At 44.2% G+C, this 24481-nt stretch overlaps 1 protein-coding gene across 1 annotated transcript in view; it reads right to left on the reverse strand.

Annotated features, from left to right (window-relative positions):
* LOC143927660 (peroxisomal acyl-coenzyme A oxidase 2-like) overlaps nucleotides 1–24481 on the reverse strand; it is a 70887-nt gene that overhangs the window by 23160 nt on the left and 23246 nt on the right. Inside the window, exons 3-6 of the mRNA XM_077451883.1 lie at nucleotides 18574–18725; nucleotides 9565–9672; nucleotides 8757–8876; nucleotides 605–720 (exon numbers count right to left, since the gene is read on the reverse strand). Of these exons, the coding sequence (XP_077308009.1) occupies nucleotides 605–720; nucleotides 8757–8876; nucleotides 9565–9672; nucleotides 18574–18725 (496 nt within the window). The remainder of the gene's footprint in view (nucleotides 1–604; nucleotides 721–8756; nucleotides 8877–9564; nucleotides 9673–18573; nucleotides 18726–24481) is intronic.

Below are 24481 nucleotides of genomic sequence, written 5' to 3' on the forward strand. Positions count from 1 at the left end.
ATCGCTCCGCTGATCCCCACTTACCAGGCGGGTGACAGGTTCTGTGCAGAGTGGACATGGACACAGTCCCGCTCTACGGGGAAACGCCTGTCCGTTTCCACCCGATCCGCAAGACAGATGGAAAATAGGACTACCGCCTGTCTGGTTTTTGCAGATAGGATCGGATGGCAATGGACACGTGTCCACTGACATGTGCTGCTCCATAGAGGAGACTGGAGGGTCCAATCAGGTCCGCCTGAGAAACTGACAGGTGGACCTGATCGGACAGCCCATGTGAAAGGATTGTTAGGGTGAAAGCTCTGTGCAGGCTGCTCAATTTCCACCACACCAAACCATGTCTTTTTTGGGCTTGGCTTTGTACACTGGGGCACAAACATAATGGGTAGAAAAAGAGACATCCCAAACTGTTCAAAGGCTGGAATGTGAACAATAATTCAAGAGGTCTATGCATGCTATAGCATCAACAATGCCCTTTACTGGAAACACCTGAACTCAATTTGGAGGTTTGTCAGACATATGCAGAATTATTTAGGTGTGATGGTCAGACAACTAAACAATTGGCCCTACAGTGTAACCATTTAAATGGAATAAAAACTTTCAGTACCTCAGAGAATCTGCTTAGCATGTTTTCTTTTGGAATACGAATGTTTCTCATCATGAGGAATCCATTGTCAACCTGTTGAAGGCCCATCTTGGGCCCAATGTCACCAACGGTTATTCCTGAAAGGAAGGGGCAATGGCTGAATATTTGGAATACATATATTTTTTCATACATAGAGAGAACCTTATTGCTCAAAGTGGTTGAAATAAGGATTATCTGTGGTGTTCAAAAGGCACCTGATTTAAATCCACACTAGAAACAGACAATTGGGGGAACAGTAACTAAACCTGAACCTGGAGCAGCTGTGCATGATAGCCAGCTTCTAACTTCAGCTTGTTCAATTAAAATGGATGTAAACCCTCACATATACCCAGTGAGGTGAACAGCCTCAGATGATACAGAGATGAAACAAATTCCCCTATATAAGCTTTACTTGTATATCTGCTGTCTTCCGACACAAAATTCAGCCTGGTTTTATCTCCTGTGTCAGAGAACTTGTCAGACATTATCATGCTGATAACAGAAGAATGGAGCAGGAGAAAGCCATGGGAATTAGACCCCTTTAACACTGCGGGCGTTTTTCAGGCACTACAGCACTAAAAATAGCGCCTGCATAGCGCCAGAAAAAAGCAGCTCCATTCACTCCAGTGTGAAAATCCTAGGGCTTTCACACGGGAGCGGTGCGCTGGCAGAGCATCAAAAAAAGTCCCGCCAGCAGCTTCCTTGAGTTCACCGCTCCTCCACCACTGCTCCGCACTGAAATCAACGGAGCAGCGTTGTGATACTGGTGGCATTTTGCGGGCGGATTTAACCCCTTTTTGGCCGATAGCAGCTCTTTACCGCTGACGCCCGGGGCGGCTCGGTGTGAAAGGGGTCTGAAAGATATGAGATAAGATTTATTGTCATTGTAGAAAACAAATTCACAATGAAAATGACATTTCTACTCCACGCATTATTCATACATCAATTATCAACCATGTGTTTACCACACAGGATTTAATTATACAAAAAGTGTCCCCCATATTGAAAACTAGGCAAGACAATAAAATAAGACTAAACGTGACCTCTTTCATTTCATTCCTACATTGATACCTTTAATAGCCCTGGGAAAAAAAGCTCTTTTAATCTATTTGTCCTTGTTTTAATCACCCTAAAACGTCTCCCAGATGGCAATAATTCAAAGAAATGACAACCAGGATGAGTCTGATCTCTTTTTTCCTGCTCTACAAAAAGGCAACAACTCTCATATTTCTTCCAGAGAAACAAGTTCACACCCTACAATTTTCTACGCTGTTCGAACCACTCTTTAGAGCATTTTTATCTGCCTGCATACAACTAGGATATCAAGCTAGAATACAATACGTTAATGGCAGAACGATAGAAGGTCTCTAGTACCTTCCTTCCCAAGCCATTCTCCCTAAGGAGTCGCAAAAAATATAAATCGTTGTTGCAATTTCTTAATAATGGCTTTGAGGTTGATTGTCCATGATAAGTTTTCAGGAACACATGTTCCCAAAAATGTAAAAAAAATGGTAGAGACCCGCTTCACGCACACGCTCTTAATAAAAAGCGGTGCTGGTTCAGGCCTGTTTCTTCTGAAATCTGCAGTCAGTTCCTTAGTTTTCCCTGTGTTTAGGATCAGGTTATTTGCTGTAAACCATTTCACTAGCCTATCAAACTCTCTATATCGCTCCTCATCTCCATTGATACAACCGATTATGGAAGGGTCATCTGCAAACGTAACTATACTATTGGTCTCATAATAGGGGGTACAGTCATATGTGTACACTGCATAGAGAAAGGGACTTAAAAACACACAACCCTGCGGTGCTTCAGTAGTTATCCAATTTAACCACCTGTGAGCGATAGACCACAAAATCCAAAAACAGCAGATCCAATTTTTGCTTTTTTTTCAACCAACCAATCTGGAAAGATGGTATTAAAAGGCAGAGCTGTAATCTATAAACAAAATCCTTATGTAGTTTCCCAAATGCTCCAGATGACGAATTGCTCCATGCAGCGCTAAAGCCATCGCATCTTTTGTGCTTCTATTTGCCCTATACGCAAACTGATAAGGATCTAAGCTACCCGGTAATCTAGTTTTGATATGTTTCAAGAAATAAGAAAACACTGCAGATATATGTGCCCAGCTCAAAAATTTAATGAATCGGGTTTACATCCACTTTAAGCTTTGGCAACAAAACCTGGAGGCTGATTGGTTTCTGTGCAGAGCTGGACCAAATTTGCACTCTCCAGTTTTAGTAAAATAACCCCCATGTAGACTGCGGGCTGATATACAGTGCATCCAGAAAGTATTTACAGCACCTCACTTTTTCCACATTTTAATATGTTACATACCTATTCCAAAATGTATTCAATTCATTATTTTGCTAAAAAGTATACACTGTGGTAAATTCAGTTGATTGGACATGTGGAAAAGGCACACACCTGTCTATATAAAGGTCCCACAGTTAATAGTGAGGGTACTTTCATACTGCCAGCAACGGCGGTAAAGCGACAATATTTTTAGCAGTGCTTTACCGTCGTTTTTGTAACACTTTTTGCCCGCTAGCAGTCGAAAAAGGGTTAAAAATTGCCCGTAAAGCGCCGCTTTGCTGGCAGTTTGGCAGCACTACCCATTGATTTCAATGGGCAGGGGCACTTTAGGGGCTCCTACAGCGCTGCAAAGGAGCTGCTAAGCAGGGCTTTTTATTTTTTATTTTTTAAATGCCCTGCCAGTGCAGTGCCCCAGTGTGAAAACACTCAGGCTTTCACACTGGGATTGCAGCTGAGGCTTTTTTCAGGTGCTTTACAGGCGCTATTTTTTGAGCTAAAGCGCCTAAAAAATGAGTCCAGTGTGAAAGGGGTCTGAATGTCAGAGCACAAAGCAAGCCATGAAGTCCAAGGAATTGTCTGTAGATCTCTGAGGCAGGATTGTATGGAGGCACAGATCTGGGGAAGGGTACAGAAACATTGCTGCATTGAAAGTCCCAATGAGCTCAGTGGCCTCCATCATCCGTAAATGGAAGAAGTTTGGAACCACCAGGACTTTTCCTAGAGTGCGCTGCCATGCAAAACTGAATGATCGGGGGAGAAAGGCCTTAGTCAGGGAGGTGACAAAGCACCTGATGGTCACTCTGTCAGAGCTCCAGGGTTTCTCTGTTAAGAGAGGAGAACCTTCCAGAAGAACAACCATCTCTGCAGCACTCCACCAATCAGGCCTGTATGGTAGAGAAGCAGGACGGAGGCCACTCCTCAGTAAAAGGCAAATTGCAGCCTACCTGGAGTTTGCCAATAGGCACCTGAAGGACTCTCAGACCATGAAAAAACTAAATTCTCTGGTCTGATGAAACAAAGATTTTGCTTGAATGGCAAGCATCATGTCTGGAGGAAACAAGGCACCACTCATCACCTGGCCAATACCATCCCTACAGTAAAGCATGGCTGCAGCTGACCAAACACATGAGGAACATGTTGCCAAAAAAAAAAAGAAACAAATAGAAGGGTCAGCGCTCAATAGACTTGCAATAAAAATTATGCTTTATTATGGATTGTCAATGAACATGTATTATATAAAAAAAAAAGTAATAAAAAAACAACAATACCACATTGGATCCTATGGGCACTAAGGGGTTAACATTATCCAAATAGCCGGCTATGAGAGCATGGAGGGGCGCCAGTGTCCTTGCTGAGCTAGATGGAAGCCTAGACCAGGATAGGCTCAACCACACAGTGTGCCAGAAAGGAGTGAGTGACAATTGCCACAAGGTGGTGGAAGCCGATTGGGAAGGCGAAGTGGCTGCCTAAGGAGGACTAGCTGGCAGGCGGTGTGTGGTAACGGGAGCCGATCAGTGAGACATGTATGTATACATGTGATTTTTTTTTTTTTTCATTTTTTAGTTTTAATAAATTTGCAAAGATTTCAAACAAACTACTTTCACATTATGGGGTCTTGTTTGTAGAATTTTGAGGAAAATAATGAAATAAATCCATTTTGGAACAAGGCTGTAACATAAGAAAATGTGGAAAAAGTGACGTGCTGTGGATACATTTAGAAGAGGAGAAAAAAAAAAGGAAAGGAAAAGAAAGTATTTTGTTTGCGCATGAATGGGTGATGGGATTCAGCAGAGCTTCACCTCATTCATTAAGGAAATGGAAAATTCCCATGCAAAGTGAACTTATTTCTCATTTCAAGCCCTGAAAGTCCTGCAGGTGTCTATGTGATTAAAAGAAGTGTATAAAGGCAGTGCTTAAAAAATAACTGAGTACTGATGCTCACCCCAAACCTTGTGTATAAAATGTGTTTAAGCCTGGGTTCACACTATTGCAAACACAGATATTGCATGTGATTCGCACCAAATTGCTGTGCAGATCACATGCGATATCTGGGCAATGCAAATTCAGTCATACAGTTGTATGGCTGAACTCCCATTGGATTCGTACAAAAAAGGTCTCGATACCTTTTTTCCCTGCACTGGAATACGATTTCTGTCCAAATTCACAGTTCGCACTGCATTGTACTGACACCCGCAGCGGTTTGCAGAGGGTAGTGTAATGCGGCTGTGCGGGAGATGCGATGCGGAAACCGGCGCTGATTCCCGCATTGCAATAGTGTGAACCCAGGCTAAAGAAAAACTGTTGTGGTTTAATCTGGGATGCACTGGAGTAATGAAGGGGAGTATGCTGTTTTTTTCTGGAGAAAAATGGAATAAAAATAAAGCTACTATACACTGCTCAAAAAAAATGAAAGTAACACTTTGAAAACACAACAGATCTCAATGGGGAAATATATCATGCTGGATATCTATACTGATATGGACTGGGTTATGTGTTAGGAATGAAAGGATGCCACATCATTTCATGGAAATGAAAATTATCAACCTAGAGAGGGCTGAATTCAAGGACACCTCGAAAATTAAAATGAAAAAATTATGCAGCAGGCAGTCCATTTAGATAAAATTTAATTGCAGTAACTCCAAACAGTACTCAGTAGTTTGTATGGCCCCCACGTGCTTGTATGCATGCCTGGCAAAGTCAGGGCATGCTCCTAATGAGATGAAGGATGGTGTCCTGGGGAATTTCCTCCCAGATCTGGACCAGGGCATCAATGAGCTCCTGAACAGACTGAGGTGCAACCTGGCAGTGTTGAATGGACCTAGAGGTTTTCTATTAGCCCTTGTACACACGGTCGGACATTCCGACAACCAACAACCAGATTTTGTCCGAAACTGTTGCATACACACGGTTAGACAAAGTTGTCGGAAAATCCGATCGTTCAAAACGTGATGACGTTATTTCGTTACGAGGGGACTACGTTCAGGCTAGTAGCCAATAGCTTTGATGTAGGAATTTGATCTGAGCATGCGTGGCACTTTGTCCGATCGGAATTCTCTACACATGATCGAAGTATGTCCGATCAGAGCATTTTGTCTGAAAATTTTACCAACAAGTTGGAAAACTTGGTCCGTCTGATTACTCCGACGGAAACAGTCCGATGGAGACCACACACAGTCGGAATATCTGACAAAACGGTCCGATCGGACACATTCCGTCGGAATCTCCGACCATGTGTACAAGGGCTGAGATTTAGGTCAGGTGAGTGTGGGGGCATTCAATGGCATCAATTCCTTCATCCTCCAGGAATTGGCTGCATACTCTCACCACACGAGGCCGGGCATTGTTGTGCACCAGTAGGAACCCAGGACCCACTGCACCAGCATGGGGTCTGACAATGGGTTCAAAGATTTCATCCCGATACCGAATGGCAGTCAGGGTGCCATTGTCTAGCCTGTAGAGGTTTGCGCGTCCCTCCATGGATATGCCTCCCAGACCATCACTGATCCATCACCAAACTGGCCATGCTGAATGATGTTACAGGCAGCATGTTCTCCAAACCCTTTCAAGTCTGTCACATGTGCTCAGGGTGAACCTGCTCTCATCTGTGAAAAGCACAGGGCGTCAGTGACACACTTGCCAATTCTGGTGTTCAATGGTGAATGCCAATCAAGCACAAAAGTGCCGGGCAGTGAGCACAGGGCCCACTAGAGGACATCGAGCTCTCAGGCCACCCTCATGAAGTCTGTTTCTGATTGCTTGTTCAGAGACATTCACACCAGTGGCCTTCTGGAGGTCATTTTGTAGGGCTCTGGCAGTGCTCATCCTGTTCCTCCTTGCACAAAGGAGGTCCTGCTGATGAGTTAAAGACCTTCCTACGGCCCTGTCTAGCTCTCTTAGTGTAACTGCCCATCTCCTGGAATCTCCTCCATGCTCTTGACTGTGCTAAGAGACACAGTCAACCTTCTGGCAATGGCAAGTATTGATGTGCCATCCTGGAGGAGTTGGACTGCTTGTGCAACCGATATAAGGTCCAAGTATAGCCTCATGCTACCAGTAGTGACACTGACCCTAGCCAAAAGTAAAACTAGTGAAAAACAGTAAAAAAAAAGTAAGGAAAAATAAGTCAGTGGCCTGCACCTGTAAAGCCATTCTGGTTTTGGAGGTCGTCTCATTATTGCCCATCTAGTGCGCCTGTTATTTTCATGAACACCAAAGCAGCTGAAACTAATTAACAATCCCCTCTGCTATGTAACTGAGCAGATCAACATCCCAGTAGTTTAATTGACTTGATGCTATATTCTGAGGCTGGATTCAGACCAGACCGGTGCGAATTCCAGCTCCATTCTCTATGCAAAGAGAAAAAGCAGCTGTTCCGCAGCTACAACAGATAGGAAGCACTGATCAGCTGAGCAGGGAGAGGGGGAGAAAATGCCTGTTCACAACAGAATGCATCTATGGGAATGCATCAATGAGAATCAGATGCATTCCCATAGAAGAATATGTGCCTGCAATTCGCACCGCACTGCCTAGAAAATGCACACGTTTTTTGGGCAATGTGTAGTGCGAATGCAACGCACATATGTGAACCAGACTGATTGAAAGTAATAGGATTTTAAAATGTTCTGCGAATTGGATGCAGTGTAAGCTGCATCCAATTCACATAGGTGTGAAGCCAGCCCGAGTTCCTTTCATATTTTTTGAGCAGTGTATAAAGGTCAGGCACATGTCTGCAGTAGCTTTATATGCACTTGAATTCCAAACCATTGTTCATAGGCAAAGTTCCAACACTTCTGGGTGTAAGAGCTTGCCTGTCCATTCCAGCTACCCCATACATCCCCACTGGCCCATTACTACGATGGGGTTCCTCACTGTGTGCAAGACGGGAGGAGGAAGGCAACCTGCTTCATTAGCAAGTGTCAAAACTTTGCTTGGTTAGAATGGCCAGTGGAGAAGTAAATGAAAGCCGCTGCAGGTGTGTGCATCACTGGTGACAGAATCACGTTAAAACAGGTTTATAAATGAAGCCAACATTGCAAATGAAAAGGAAAAAAATAAAAAATAGAGGCCAATTTATATTAGAGAGCAAATATCTCCATTCACCATCTGCTCTCGGTTATACTCTAAGTTACATACACACACCACATTTTACAGCCCATTCATAAAATGCAGGCCACGGTGTGGCTGCTGCATGGGGTCTTCTTTGTTTATGGTGGCTAGTCATATGACCAGGCTGTCCTTCAGACTTTTTTGCCCCTCTCTATTCAGTTTTATTTCACTCTGCCACTTCAGACTCCTAAAGCCGGTGTTCTGGCAGATAGTGTCCTGCCATCATATAGCATGCGCAGTACGGAGCAGAGGAAACTTCGGAAAATCTCCTAATATGAACGTGAGTGGAGGTGGTAGCCCCACCATCCAAGCGGACATAAGGTTGGGAAAATTAGAGGGCCCCTCGCGGGTTTACTTTGCTCGCCACGCTTCGGGCTCGGCCTCGCTCGGCTCTTTTATATTCCAACTCTATGTCCACTTGGATGGTGGGGATAGAACCTGGACTCACGGCGCAGGCACCGTTCATCCTCGGGTGTTTTCGGAATCTGTGTCCGCTGTGTACTGCGCATGCGCAGTATACAGCGGACACTATCCGATGGGGGACAGTATATGATAGGACACCGGCACAGCTCAATGTACATCACACCGTTGTGCTTTTTAAATGTGCAGTCGTTTTTTTTAAAGCACTAGTATAGTTGTAGTCCAGCCACCATGGTGTTTTTTGTCCAAATGGACTCCATATGACCTTGAATATGAAGATGCAAATTGTTACCTGGGAGTGGAGAGTGGTCCTTCAGACTCCGGATGGGAACAATAAAAGGATGCATGCCAAAGTTCTTTCCATTGCTACGTAATTGGGCCAGGACAAGAGCGTGAGTGCTGGTCTTTCCTACTGTGCAAGTCGTAGAACATAATAAAACATTACACAATGTAACTCATTTCCTTTAAACATAATGTAACATTGCATAGGAGAACATATATGCACCAGCTTTTGATTATTAGTAAATAATCTCAGTTTTCCTTTTGAGGAGCTATTAAAGCTGAACTAAACCCTCCTCCTAGCCTTTACAGCCAAGGAAGCTGCCATCTTAGCCTCGGTTTGATCTGCGGTTGCCTTGGTGCTGCACATATGATCAGTTATGACACTAAGCACACTAATTAACTGTAAGGGTTCATTTGCACCGGCAGAAAAACGCTGTTTAGCTACATTTAGATGCATATTTTGTGCATAAAATAAAGATTTGGGATAAAACATTCATCTAGTGCAGATCTATGCATGTGCAAAATCTGCAGCTGTGTCCTTCGTTTTTTGTGCGCGACTAAATGCAGCACATATTTTTGTATGTAAACACAGCTGTGTGTAACAAGCTCATTGACTACTATAGTGCTGCATTTAGATATGTACAAAACTATCTGCTGTACACATCTAAATGCAGCAATTTTTTTCTGGCAAAGTGAATGAACCCTAAATGTGCACAAATGTGAACATGAGTACTTTAGATGCGTATTTGAGTCAGGATCTTGTAGCTCTGCAAGAACCTTCATTCTCAGAAGTCACATTGTATAAAGCGTATACTTACAGCCTCCTGGCCACCATTTTGTTGCGGTAATGGTTGGAGTGTCAATGATAAATTCCTGGGTTGTGGGATCAAAGGTGGCAGTTGTTTCTAAACCGCGAAGATGAGTACCTGAAACAAATTAACAAGCTAGGTGAATGAACTTGGATCTTTGGCTTTTAACACTCACCCGCTTGACAACACTTAACCTTATCCACTAAAAATGCAGCTGCTGTTTAGAGCTGCACAATTCTGGATAAAATGAGAATCAAGATTTGTTTGCTTAGAGTAAAAATCACGATTCTGAAGAACTTTATTTCAAAGATTTACAACCCCTGAGTATTAGGTTATCAAAAAAGATGGCAATAAAATAAGACAGAATACTCTTTGCTTAAAACAAATTTAAAGAAATGTAATGAAAAATGTAATGTATAAAGAAAAAAAAAAAAAAAAATTATATATATATATATATATATATATATATATATATATATATATATATATATACCATTAAAAGAGGTGTTCCAGCCCGGAAAAAAAAATACTGTCGCTGCTGACTTTTAATATATGGACACTTACCTGTTCAGGAAGTCCACGATGTTGGTATCCCAGCCGATCTTTGGATCGACTCCCGGGTGCTGCCACCACCATTCCTGGTAAGGGAAACCGTCAATGAAGCCTTTTGGCTTCACAGCCGATTCCCTACTGCACATGCATGAAGTGCAGTGCACTGTAGTTTCTAACTGGCAGCGAGAGGAGGAGGAGGATGGCCAAACTTTCAAGGGACGAAGCTGCGGTGCAGTCTCCCGGAAGTGGCGAAGGGTACCTGTCAAAAACTGTGGCACTGGAGGGGGTGGAGGAATCAGATAGGCAGAAATTCCACTTTTGGGTGGAACTCCGCTTTAGGTTATATTAGTTTTTTTTAAGTACCCATTGATACCAACCACAACTTTTAGGTTTACACTTCAGCTGTCAGCAATGGTACAAAGCGTTGTAAAGTGATTTTACAAATTAAAGTTGGGTTTTTTTTTGTGCTTTTTTCAACGTGAAATGTGCAAAAATAATCAACTAAAACAAAAAAGTTTTAATTGTTAATAAAATAAAAGTAAATACATAAAAAAAAACACAGTAGAAAACATAATTAAATGGAGAATAGGGAGTTAATAAGGCTGACTAGCGTAAGGGGTTAATAAGGGGTTAACCATTTAAAAAAAAACACACACAAGATTTTTATTTTTTCTCACTTGACATGGTTGCTTTGAACTGACTTCATTTGCAGACCAAAGTTCTGTAAATGAATAAACAGAAGGACAGATAAAAAGATACAATGTTTTTTTTTAGCTGTCTTTCAGTGGCTGAGCAATGTTGTTGATAAACATTGCTGGCTGCTTTTAATCGTATTTTTTTGACAGCTATCGGTAGGGAAACTCCTAACAGCTGAATGAGTTATCGGTTGTTAAGAAAGCGGCGGTCCCGCTCCTTAACAACTGGTGATTGCGGCTTTTTTTTCTTTTACATTCCAGCTGTCAGTGTGGGAGTGTGACACATGAAATAACCAAGCCTGAAAGTATCGGTACAGGTATTGGAGCATTTTCACGAGTATTGGTGCAACCCTAATTTTTACATGAAACGTAGAAATACTGGTTTAGGTGTGTGTGTGTGGGAGGTGGAATCGAGATAGCAATCTTTTAATGATTAATCGTGCAGCTCTACTGCTGTTGGGTCCTGTATATTAACCACTTCAGCCTCGGAAGGATTTGCCCCCTTCCTGAGCAATACGGCACTGCGTTGCTTTGACTGACAATTGTGTAGTTGTGCGACGTTGTACCCCAAAAAAATGTATGTCCTTTTTTTTCTCCACAAATAGAGCTTTCTTTTGGTGGTATTTGATCACCTCTGCAGTTTTTATTTTTTGCGCTAAAAAAAAATAAAAAATAAAAAAAAGGAGTGACAATTTTGAAAAAAAAAAAAAAAACACAAACACACACACACACACACACACACACACACACACACACACACACACTATTTTGTAAAAAAGTTATAGTGTCTACAAAATAGGGGATAGATTTATGCCATTTTTATTATTATTATTTTTTTTTACTAGTAATGGCAGTGATCAGCGGACAGATCAGACACTTGACACTTTTGGGACCAGTGACATTTATACAGCAATCAGAGATAAAAATAGCCACTGAATGCTGTATAAATGTAATTGGCAGGAAAGGGGTTAAAACTAGGGGGGCGTTCAAGGGGTTGAAGGTGTTCCCTAGGTGTTTTCTAACTGTAGGGGGTATGGGACTGACTAGGGGAGAAGACCGATTGGTATTCTTACTAAGTAGGAGCACACGATCTGTCTCCTCTCCCCTGAGAGAACTCTGTCACAAGCGATCGTGGGTGCCCGGCAGTCGTCGCACCCACCGGGCACGCGCATCGGCTCCGGGGACACGAATGTGCCTGCTTAAGCATCTTAAAGAGCTGGCTTACAGCTACGACGGCTTGCGCAGGGGAGCCAACTTGCCACAGTATAACTGCGGAAGCTGGTCGGGAAGGGGTTAACCTTAACAGCTGTCAAATTCTTTTTTTTCTCCTTCTAAAGGGCAGAAAATCAAAAAAGGTTAAGAGATCAGTTTACAAAACAGCATTTCAAAATTACCAACTGCGAAGATCTCTGCACATGACTGTCTAAGTTCACCTGTCATGGTCACTGCAACAAAGATCAGTGGTCTCCTCGGGTTTCTGAATCCTCGGGCCAACTGTGCATTCGCTGGTGTACAGCACAGGTACAGCCTAATACTTTAGAGCCATTTTTCCAATCGACATAAAAAAGGGATGATTTGCTGGACATTACTTACTATCTTAGAATTGGGAATCATTGTTTTTGATTGTGGTGGAAGCAATGGCATGCAAATACCTCGTCCCCCGCAAAAAAATAATTCTTCATAGGCAACTAGGCAATGCTTTAAAAGCCTTTGCAGATTATTTAGAGTCAACAATGAATTATGGCTGTAGAAGTATTGCTTGCACTCTGACATCTCACATGTGTGGCACAATTGATATTTACAAAAATGTACTTTTTCCAGTAATGAGATTTTTTTTTAAACCTGTTCATGGTCTTAGTTGAGACACGAGTTATCAATCTCATTATACACATTCTGGTACCACTGCCAATTCTTATCTTGTTTCTGTTGTCTAGGACCCTCACAATTTACAACCTGGGAGAATATGCGATGAGGCTCTTAAAATCTTCTGTAAAAGTCTCTGTCCAAAAAGCAATGAACTTGGATTCACCTTCTAACAGATAGACATGTAGGGATGACATTTGGGATCAAATGTCACACGCATTGTAAATTTAGTTTTTGCTTCAGGGCACTAAGGTTCTGAGGGTTAATTGTGTAGGTAGGCCTTAACACCAGTCTGGCCAGGCTATGTTTGGAAGTTCTGCCTGGTCATGTGAACGGTGAGGTGCACATGACAGGTTAGAACCAAGTCTGGTTGGATGTTCGGGTATAGCCCTCTCGGAGCCAATCAGCAGGAGTGCCGGGGCCCACTGAGGAGTCTGGGAGGGGGTACTTAAACAGGTGTGGGTCACGTGTTCGGGGTTCTGGAGTTGTTCGTGAGACCCGTGTGGTCTGTTCTGGTTCCAGGACCGGGGTAGCCCTGCAAGGGGTCCCGGTCACGGAGTGTTCGACACCCCGTAACATGTTCCTGTCAGTGGCCCCTGATAGACCCGTCTGGTCTGGGGTAGGGATCCATCTGTTCCTGAGTCTCAGAACCGTCTGGTCCGAGGCGCTGTAACTGAGGGAGGATTCAAAGTGTCCGGGTGTGCTCTCGATTTGGAGGGACACCGCAGCTCGTGAAAGTGACCGGGGGAGGACTCTTCGGAGGAGGGCCGACAAGTGGCATCCTGAGAAGTGCCTGGTTACTGAGTTGAGAAGGACGTTGACGAGTCCACACTTTTCCAGTACCATTGAGGAAGTGGGATACGTTCCAGGTACAGTGGAAAAAGGTTCCTGTTCACCCTCAGTTAATTGGTCAAGTTTGAGTCAATAAGCTGACTGCCATGATCTCTGGCTAGAGATCTGTTCAGCCTTGAAGTACCCAGCTGCGAGTGGCTACCCTGGGTGGATTTAGAGACTTTGTTAAACCTGCAGTTCAAGGTACCTGAGTTCTTCACCCGCGCCCTCTGTTCCCTAAGAGACTGTGTTTGTGAAAGTTCTACTGCAAAATAAACCTTTTTGAAAGGACCTCATCTGTGTCAGTGTACGAGTCGTTGGGTATCAACCCTGGGAACCCCTAGACGTGGAGGAGCAGGCCAGGAGAAGGTAACTGGTAAGCCCAACAAGTCAAGGCCACACAGCAAAGGTTGTTGCCGCTACAGACAACATGGCTTCCAAGCTGCCCATGAAACCATATACAGGCAGTCCCGAGTTACGAACATCCGTCTTGCGAACGACTCCTACTTACGAATGAGAGGCGGTGTGATGTTTCTGCCATTCTGCGCATGCGTGTCCACTTTGATGGCGGGCACTTTCAACAGAACAACGGAAAACCACGTCTCTGCCTTTCTGCGCATGCGCTTCCATTTTAAGAACATATTCGACATAAGAACAAACCTACAGTCCCTAGCCCGTTCGTAACTTGGGGAGTTCCTGTACACAATAATATGTATAGGCCTTATAAATTTATTCTTTTTAACCTCAATAGTTCTGACAGTTTACTTCATCAGTTTGCAGGCGCATCGGCCAGGTATGGTATACACATAGTTACACGTAACTACAGTATCTCATAAAAGTGAGTACACCCCTCACATTTTTTAAATATTTTATTATATAATTTCATGTGACAACACTAAAGAGATGACACTTTGTTAAAATGTAAAGTAGTGAGTGTACAGCTTGTATAACAGTGTACATTTGCTGTCCCCTCAAAACAACTCAACACACAGCCATTAACGTCTAAACCTCTGGCAACAAAAGTGAGTATACCCCTAAGTGAAAAATGTCCAAATTGGGCCCAATTAGCCATTTTCCCTCCCCGGTGTCATGTGACTAGTCAGAGTTACAAGGTCTCAGGTGTGAATGGGGAGCAGGTGTGTTAAATTTGGTGTTATCACTCTCACTCTCTCATACTGATCACTGGACGTTCAACCCTGGCACCTCATGGCAAAGAACCCTGAGGATCTGAAAAAAAGAATTGTTGTAAGCTAGAAAGAGATTGCCAAGACCTTGAAACTGAGCTGCAGCATAGTGGCCAAGACCATACAGTGGTTTATCAGGACAGGTTCCACTCAGAACAGGCCTCTCCATGGTCAACCAAAGAAGTTGAGTGAACGTACTGAGCGTTATATCCACAGGTTGTCTTTGGGAAATAGATGTATGAGTGCTGCCAGCATTGCTGCAGAAGTTGAAGGGGTGGGGGTCAGCCTGTCAGTGCTCAGACCATATGCCGCACACTGCATCAAATTGGTCTGCATGGCTGTCGTTCCAGAAGGAAACCTCTTCTAAAGATGATGCACAAGAAAGTCCGCAAACAGTTTTCTGAAGACAGACTAAGGACATGAATTACTGGAACCATGTCCTGTGTTCTGATGAGACCAAGATAAACGTATTTGGTTCCGATGGTGTCGAGCGTGTGTGGCAGCAACCAGGTGAGGAGTACAAAGAAAAGTGTGTCTTGCTTACAGTCAAGCATGGTGGTGGGAGTGTGATGGTCTGGGGCTGCATGAGTGCTGCCGGCACTGGGGAGCTACAGTTCATTGAGGGAACCATGAATGCCCAGGACCGTCTTTAAGGGAGAGCAAAAGGGGCAGCTGCCCTGGGCCCTGTCATTGTGGGGCCTAAAGCAGCTGCCCCATACTTGCCAACTATCCCAGGTTAAATTCCCTCATTCCTTGAGGTTTTAGTCTAGTGTTGTGTCCCGATATCTTAGTGTGAAGTTCTGTTACTCATGCTGCCCAGCTCTGTCCTATTGTTGTGTACAGATGACTCACCTGCAGACTCTGTGTTTACATGTAAATACCAGAATTGATATCTAAATAGCGCCTGCATTCATATGTATATCATGCACCCCTGAGGTCATATCCACCATCACCTAAACGGAATGCTGCCCACTGGCGAGATAAAGGGGCATGCTGGTAATAGATCACCCCCCCCCCCAGCAGTGCCACTGATCCCAGGAGTCCTAGGATCCCTAGGAGTTCTGTGTCTATTAATGGGTGAGTGGTAACGATACACTGTAACCTCTGGAAACCAATCACAATTGCTGCCTGAGCTGATTCAGTAAACGGATTTTGAATCTAGCTGCCATTTATTGTATGCCTCAAAGCAGGTGGAGAGTAAAACTGCATGGGTTGGGGGACCCCAAGAAAATTTTTGCCCAGCGACCAATCAATATTAACCACTTCAATAGAGGGCACTTAAACACCTTCCTGCCCAGACCAATTTTCAGCTTTCAGCTCTGTCGCACTTTGAATGATAATTGCGCGGTCATGCTACACTGTACCTAAATGAAATTTTTATAATTTTTTTTCCCACAAATAGAGCTTTCTTTTGGTGGTATTTGATCACCTCTACAGTTTTTATTTTTTGCTAAACAAATAAAAAAATACCGAAAATTTTGAAAAAAAAAATATGTTTTTTTTTTTCAGTTTCAAAACTTTGTAAATAAGTTTTCTCCTTCACTGATGGGCACTGATGGGGCTACACTGGTGGGCACTGATAAGGCGGCACCGATGAGATGGCATTGATGGACACTGATATGTGGCACTTATAGGTGGCACTGATAGGCAGCACAAATTGGCACTGATAGCTGGCATGGATTGGGATGGATAGGTGGTACGGATGGGCATGGATTGGCGGTACAGATGGGCATGGATAGGCGGCACAGATGGGCACTGATAGGCGGCACAGATGGGCACTGATAGGCGGCACAGATGGGCACTGATAGGCGGCACAGATGGGCACTGATAGGCGGCATTATATTGTTTTATACTGTACTAATGGATGCCAATCAGTGCCAAACAATAATGCATGCCAATCAGTGATGCCCATTGTGGGCACTGATTGGCATCCATTGTGGGCACTGATTGGCATCCCTGGTGGTCTAGGGTGGCATACCTTGTGCTGGGCATCCCTGGTGGTCCAGTGTGGGCATCCTCGGGGGGGGCTGCACTGATAATCAATCAGCACAGACCCCCCCTGTCAGAGGAGCAGCCAATCGGCTCTCCTCTACTCGCGTCTGACAGGCGCGAGTGAGGAAAAGCCGATCACTGGCTCTTCCTATTTACACTGTGATCAGCCGTGATTGGACACGGCTGATCACGTGGTAAAGAGTCTCCGTCGGAGACTCTTTACCAAGATCATAGTTGCGGGGTGTCAGACTGACACTCCGCAACAATGATCGCCGCGCTGCGCGCCCCCGGGGGCGCGCAGAGGCTCAAAATCATGATTACGTCATATGACATCCGGTCAGGATTTTGAAACCACTATGCCGCCGTGCTTTTGTTATAGGGCGGGCGGCAAGTGGTTAAAGATGGCCCTGTGAATGCCAACATGTACTGTGACATACTGAAGCAGAGCATGATCCCCTCTCTTCAGAGACTGGGCCGCAGGGCAGTATTCCTACATGATAACGACCCCAAACACCTACAAGATGACCATTGCTTTGCTAATGAATCTGGGGGTTAGAGCCCTTTCACATTGCAGCCACATTAACGGTAAAGCAGTGTTAGTTTTAGCGGCACTTTTAACCCCTTTCTCGGCAGCAGTGCCCATTCATTTCAATTTGCAGGAGCGGTGGAGTAGTGTATGCACCGCTCTTCCACCGCCCCAAAGATGCTGCTTGCAGGGCCTTTTTTTAACGTCCTGCCAGAGCAGCGCCCCAGTGAAAGCACTCGGGCTTTCACACTGGGACTGCAGATGAGGCATTTTTCAGGTGCTATTTTTAGCGCTAAATCGTCTGCTCAACTCAGTAGGGAATCGGTGGACAAATGCCCTGCTGAGCAAATCAGATTCCGCCCGTGTGGAAAGGGGCCCTCTCTTTGCAGCTATAACAGCTTCAACTCTTCTGGGAAGGCTGTCCACAAGGTTTAGGAGTGTGTCTATGGGAATGTTTGACCATTCTTCCAGAAGTGTGTCCCAATACTTTTGGTAATATAGTGTATATACTGCACAACAGATGTACATGTTGAGTGGAGGAGGGGCATTAGCCGTCCATCGAATCATTTCTTTACAAACAGACCATCAGCTCTCTGCAGGGCAGCCATCACAATTTTCTGGGCCCCTTACACAGCTTTAGGCCTGGGCCCCCCTGAGCCAGACCACCAACATTCCCCAGGGCTTGCCCACGGGTCATCCCACCTGTATGCACACAACCCCCCCCCCCCCCACACACACACATACACACACACATACATACATATATCCCCCCCACACATTATATTATATATTTATTATCAGCCCCACACCTGTATATATGCCAGCCTCCCCCTCACACATAGATATATATGTTAGCCGCAAACATACACAAATCAGTAAAACACACAAGCCTCTGGCCCTTCCCCTGTATACAAACAGCCCCTACTTGTAAAGGAAATCTTCCTACCTAGTCCCAGCTCATTTTCACAAAGCCGACATATTGCTGACACAGAGGAGCACAGTACAGGCCGCTCACGCAAGGGGTGCATACAGTAGCCAGAGGTGACAGTAAAGAGATTGATGTCTGAGCTCAATGACACAAAGCAGCAGAAGCTGCGAGATCATTTCTATTGTGCAAAACACGGCTCCCCTTCACCCGTACTGCCTTTTTCTGGTCCCTCAGTCCCTCAGGCCCATTACAGTTGTATCGGCTGCAGCTGCCCCCAAATCCCCCCCCCGATGGCGGCCTTGGCTCTCTGTATGGTTAGGTTTAGATCTTGCCAATGGTGATAAGAAAAAAAAAAAAAAGAAGAAGTTCTAGATATTTTTCCACTGAGACAAATACAGAATTATTAGGATAAAACATTACACAAGTAATTAATATGTAGTAACATACCATGTCCCAGCTCAGTCTGAGCGTAAGTTCCCAAGATTTGATAGTTGTTGGCAAGTGGCAACCACTTGGCGATTTGCTCATCTGTGCCCAGTGCAGTGAGAGATTTTGTAAAGACACCATGGGTTTTAAGAGAAAACTCTTCGCTGAGTGCCCTGGAAGAAGAAAATCAGTGTGAGTAGCCAAGTTCTTGGCAAATTTCCAAGTTCTTGGCATGGGGTCCAAGTACTAATCATCGGGAGGAGATAGATTTTGCTGCGTGCTAATACCAGGTTGTCCTTAGGGTCACCTCACCTGGAGATATGCAAGATGTGGTCCAGTAGCAGATATTGCTGTGAATTTATGAAGAAATAATGCATTTTGCTCCCAAAAGAACACTTCCCCTCTCATCAGAATTAGGTGACTAATTTATACAGCCCATTGAAAAGCTGGGATGCAAGAAACAAGAACTCATGTTGAAACAGACTTGCGGGAACAATAAGTCCCATTTCACAAAACAAAGAAGATGGGTACCTATCTGTGGGGGGTAAATAAAAGCTACAAAACCTTTAATTCAAGGAGAATTTGGGTAAATATGTCCTATTGTATCAGAGGATGATATTGCTTTCCTAGTCAAACCACAATGTTGAATTTGGAGGAGACTCCAGTTAATTATACGATAGAATGACAACAGTCATAGAACCCAAAGTGAAATGACAAATACATGTATCTATATATGATATGGACATATAATATGTTATGTTACAATGTTGCAATGGATGTTATAAGAATCAAGGAAGGTATACCAGAGTCATCCATATCTTTGATAAATCATTTTAGATTATCTATGATATTTAGGTCACAAAAGATAATTATACATTTTAGTATCTAATGATAGAAGAACTTTGTTATAAAGAAATATATATGAAAGTGTGATTTTATAAGTATAAGTGTTTTTAAAAAACAAAAGGAATTAGTATTATGAAAAGCGTACTGTATTTGCTGGCGTATAAGACTACCTTTTACACTTAAAAAAAATGCCCAAAAATCGGGAGTCGTCTTATACGCCGGGTATACAGGTATACAATGCTGCCCGATGGATGTCAGCCCCCAAATGTCTGCTAATACTGTATGTGGTTTTAACTACAAACAGTATACGCCATTGAGCCAATCCCGGTGAGCAATGTATTCTATTATTGAATACAGAGCCTGCTTGGATTGGAGTAACAACCTCTGCCAATCCAAGCAGGCTACATAGAGTAGCCTGCTCGGATTGGCTTTGAGAGAGAGAGAGAGAGAGAGAGGCAAGGGCTGGTGATGCTACAGCCTCTGCCAATCCAAGCAGGCGTTGTATTCATTAAAATAATACACCGCTCACCATACTTCCCTGGGTAAATCCATTCACTGATCTCCTACTACTATACATCCTGCTGTTTGCCTTTCAAGTCCCAGGCACCCAAGAGGGACAGGTAAATCTGGGACATATGACAGGGGGGTTATTAAATGCATTTTGGTGGACAATTCCCATAGAATGTAACCCAAAAGTGGTATAGGTTTGGTTAGTGAAAAATTCTACTTTCCAGAGTTGTGGCATTCAATAGATCTCTGTTTGTGTTATTATTGTTTGATTTACTTTATGACATAACACAGCATCGCGTATGAGTAGTTGGCATTCTTGCTTTGTATTTTTTAATCGTTCTAATGTTTTTTAAAATGGTGTTGTCTCAGAAGGGGGGTAATCTTATACCGCGAGTATTGCCCAAAACCTATGTTTTCACTTGAAAAATAGGGGGTCGTCTTATACGCCGGCAAATACGGTAATCATAATTATAACCATATAAGAATTTAAATTAAGTTTAGATTAACACATTCTCATTGGATATATCAGAATTATCCATATTGATAATCATTTGGTGTGATATTGATTGATATATATAACCTGTGTCCTTCCTAGATAGACCAGATTTAATAGATATACATTTATAGAAACATTTTATGTGATGTAGGTGAATCAAAATCCATACCTTTTGGGCTGAGCATATTATAAGTTTTATGATCTTATTGTCTGAGAGGGTATTTAGAAGCAAGAAAGATTCCATAAAAGGAGAGATGCTCAGGGACCCACCCTGAGGGGTACACTGGGAGAAAGACATACTTCCAGACAGACTGACACTCGTGCACTATGCATGAATACATATTTTGACATTCATGAAGATTCCTGAACCCTGATCCTTGGAACTCGGAGGTTGGAAGAAGTAAATCCTCTTTAAGAGTATCCATTTTTGAAAGCTACGGAAGCCATCTTAACTCTGGTAACCAGCCATTAGGAACAGTAGCCATCTTGGAATGGGTAATTATGTCATGTTGATTTTATCATGTATGTTCTCTCAAATATTGATGTATTGAATATTCTACTATTGATAATCGTTCTCCCGAATCAATAACCGCCTTTTAGATTTTTCTCTAAAGATTCAAGTTTTCATATTTTTCTTTTTGCATAGGTGCCACTTTTATTGACAAAACAAATGTCTAATTTCCCCATTCTTAACCACTTACCGTATATACTCGAGTATAGGCCGACCCGAATATAAGCCGAGGCCCCCAATTTACCCCCCAAAAAACTGGCAAACTTATTGACTCGTGTATAAGCCGAGGGTGAGACATGCCTGTCCATCCCTGTGTGTGTGTCCGTCCATCCCTGTGTGTCCGTCCATCCCTGTGTGTCCGTCCATCCCTGTGTGTCCGTCCATCCATCCCTGTGTGTGTGTGTGTCCATCCATCCATCCATCCCTGTGTGTGTGTGTCTCCATCCATCCATCCATCCATCCCTGTGTGTGTGTGTCTCCATCCATCCATCCATCCATCCCTGTGTGTGTGTGTCTCCATCCATCCATCCATCCCTGTGTGTGTGTGTATCCATCCATCCCTGTGTGTGTGTGTCTCCATCCATCCATCCATCCGTGTGTGTGTGTCTCCATCCGTGTGTGTGTGTGTGTGTGTGTGTGTGTGTGTGTGTGTGTGTGTATTGTCAGGGCTGGGCTCAGTATATATAATTTCACCCTCAGAGTATTATTTATTTTTATTTCCTAGAAGGTTTCATCATTCAGTTGTTGCCTGTGGCATTCTTATTCAAGTCTTCTGTAAATTAAAGACAATAAAATGTGTTTTCTGACATAGTTATGATGTTTCATATAAAGATATGAGGCTCAGACCTTCCCACTAAATCTTCGCAAATAAAAGTACAAGGGTGTATTTTCTACAGTGAGATGACCTGTGACTGCACAATGTTCCAGTGATTAAAAGCAACTTCTGCAGAGGACTCAGAGAACCTTTGATGAGAACAAATAGCAATCAGAAAAGCAGCTGGAAGAAAATCTTGAGGTTACTCTAAGTGAAGACATAAGAGTTTTAACAAAAGGTGTGTACAAGCACAAATAAAGCACTTACAAAGCATCAACACTTGGCTGGAAAAAAAAAACTTTTAAATGAGCAACTAGCTATGGGAATGGAGTGTGTCCAGCCTACCTGTGTCCCGAGCCTTTGTCCCGAGCCTCCGTCCCGTGTCGTGCCTTGCCTTCGTCCCGTCCCGTCCCGTCCCGTGCCGTGCCTTGCCTTGCCTCCGTCCCGTGCCCTCTTCGTCGGCGGCCATTGTAAAATTCAAAAGCCGCGCCTCCTCCTTCGCCTGTGATAGGCGGAACACTGAATTTCCCAGCAGCCTGTGTTCCGCCTATCACGGACGTCGTATCATCCTCGTCCGTAGTACGAGGATGAGACGATGCCCGTGATAGGCGGAACACAGGCTGCTGGGAAATTCAGTGTTCCGCCTATCACAGGCGAAGGCGGAGCCGGAGGCGCGGCTTTTGAATCATAGAATGGCCGCTGTCTGTCTGCTCGACACGCTGATCGAGCGGGCAGACAGCGATGACTCGAGTATAAGCCGAGGGGGGCACTTTCAGCCTCAAAAAAGAGGCTGAAAATCTCGGCTTATACTCGAGTATATACGGTACTTACTTGCAGTATAGTAACGGTTGGACGTGTGAAATACAGACAGACATTCTGTTTAATTGTCAATTCTCACAAGGTTATTGATTCTACCGAGAAGTCATCATGGTGGTATTACGTCCAAGGTACTACGCCCATTTTGCGGGTGTTTCCATTAATTTTCAAGATGTTCATGTGACGCAATCGGTATTTTAATTTGATGTAAATAATTGTTTTTCTTTGTCAACCAATAAACGTTACTATTTTGTATGATCACATGTCTCCGTGAATATGTTTCATACACATATATTGTTTCATATAGATTTTGTATCTTAAAAATATCCTCGTTAAAAATTACTTAATACTGTGCGGGAAAACTGTCCTTAAAAAGCACAACAGTATGGATCAAACAGAAGCATAGTCTGTAAACATTGACAAGCCAAAGGTTGGTAACAAGTGGTTGCAGGTTGGGATCAAGCAGAAGCGTAGTTAACCACTTGCCGACCGCCTCACGCCGATGTACGTCATCAGAATGGCACGGGCAGGCATAAGCACATATATGTACGTCCTTTGCCTCCCGCGGGTCGGGGGCCCGATCGGGCCCCCGCCCGGTGCCTGCGGCGGTCGGTTTTCGTTCGGGAGCGATCCCGGACGAGGGGACGGCCATTCATTCATGGCCACCCCCTCGCGATCGCTCCCGACGAATGGAAATCCCCGGTGACATCACTTCCTCTCCTGTAATGTAAACACAGGAGAGGAAGTGATGTATTCTCTCCTCCGTGTCGGTATTTTTCGTTCCGACACGGAGGAGAGCGGATCAGTGAGTTGCACCAACACATCCCACACACAGTAGAACATGCCAGGCACACTCACACCCCCCCTTTACCCCCCGATCACCCCCCCAATTACCCCTGCCCCCCAGTCACAGTGACACCAATGTCATTTTTTTTTTTTTTTTTTTTTTTTTTGCATTGGTGTCATTTGTGACTGTAATAACTGTTAGGGCAGTTAGGGTTAGCCCCCTTTAGTTCTAATGTACCCCCCTAACCCCCCCAATAAAGGTTTAACCCCGTGATCACCCCCCGTCGCCAGTGTCACTAAGGCTGGGTTCACATTGCAGCGGTTTATGAGAACGAATGTGATTCGCACCGCACTGCAGTGCAAATCACATCCGATCTCTGTGCGATTCGAGTTCAGCCATTCGCCGCACCCGCCGCACCCGCCACACCCGCCGCACCCGCCGCAAATTCGCACGGGACCCTTTTTTTGGCCCGCAGCAGAATCGGATCGCATGGGTGTTCACACCATGCGATCCGAGTTTGCAGATCGCACTGCGATATGCGAACTGATCTGGGGGTGTCAGTAACATTTCACTGACACTCCCAGCAGTTCGCATAGGGCAGTGTGAACTGCCGCCGGGAGGCATGCGATGCGGGAACCCGCCGCGGATTCGCGGCGTTTCCGCATCGCTCCAGTGTGAACCCAGCCTAATAAGCGATCATTTTTCTGATCGCCGTATTAGTGTCACAGGTGACGCTAGTTAGGCAGGTAGGTATTTAGGTTCGCCGCAGCTTTTTATAGCGCTAGGGACCCCCATATACTACCGCATAAAGCCCCCTGATTGCCCCCTAGTTAACCCTTTCACCAGTGATCACCATATAACTGTTACAGGTGACGCTGGTTGGTTAGTTATTTTTTTATAGTTTCAGGGCACCCGCCATTTATTACCTAATAAAGGTTTAACCCCCTGATCACCCGGCAGGTGTCATTTGTGACTAATAACTGTTAGGGCAGTTAGGGTTAGCCCCCTTTAGTTCTAAGGTACCCCCCTAACCCCCCCAATAAAGGTTTAACCCCGTGATCACCCCCCGTCGCCAGTGTCACTAAGGCTGGGTTCACATTGCAGCGGTTTATGAGAACGGATGTGATTCGCACCGCACTGCAGTGCAAA

The sequence above is a fragment of the Lithobates pipiens genome, unplaced genomic scaffold (assembly GCF_037356315.1).
Source record: "Lithobates pipiens isolate NorthernLeopardFrog02 unplaced genomic scaffold, aLitPip1_a1.2 Scaffold_23, whole genome shotgun sequence".
Classification (NCBI taxonomy): domain Eukaryota; kingdom Metazoa; phylum Chordata; class Amphibia; order Anura; family Ranidae; genus Lithobates; species Lithobates pipiens.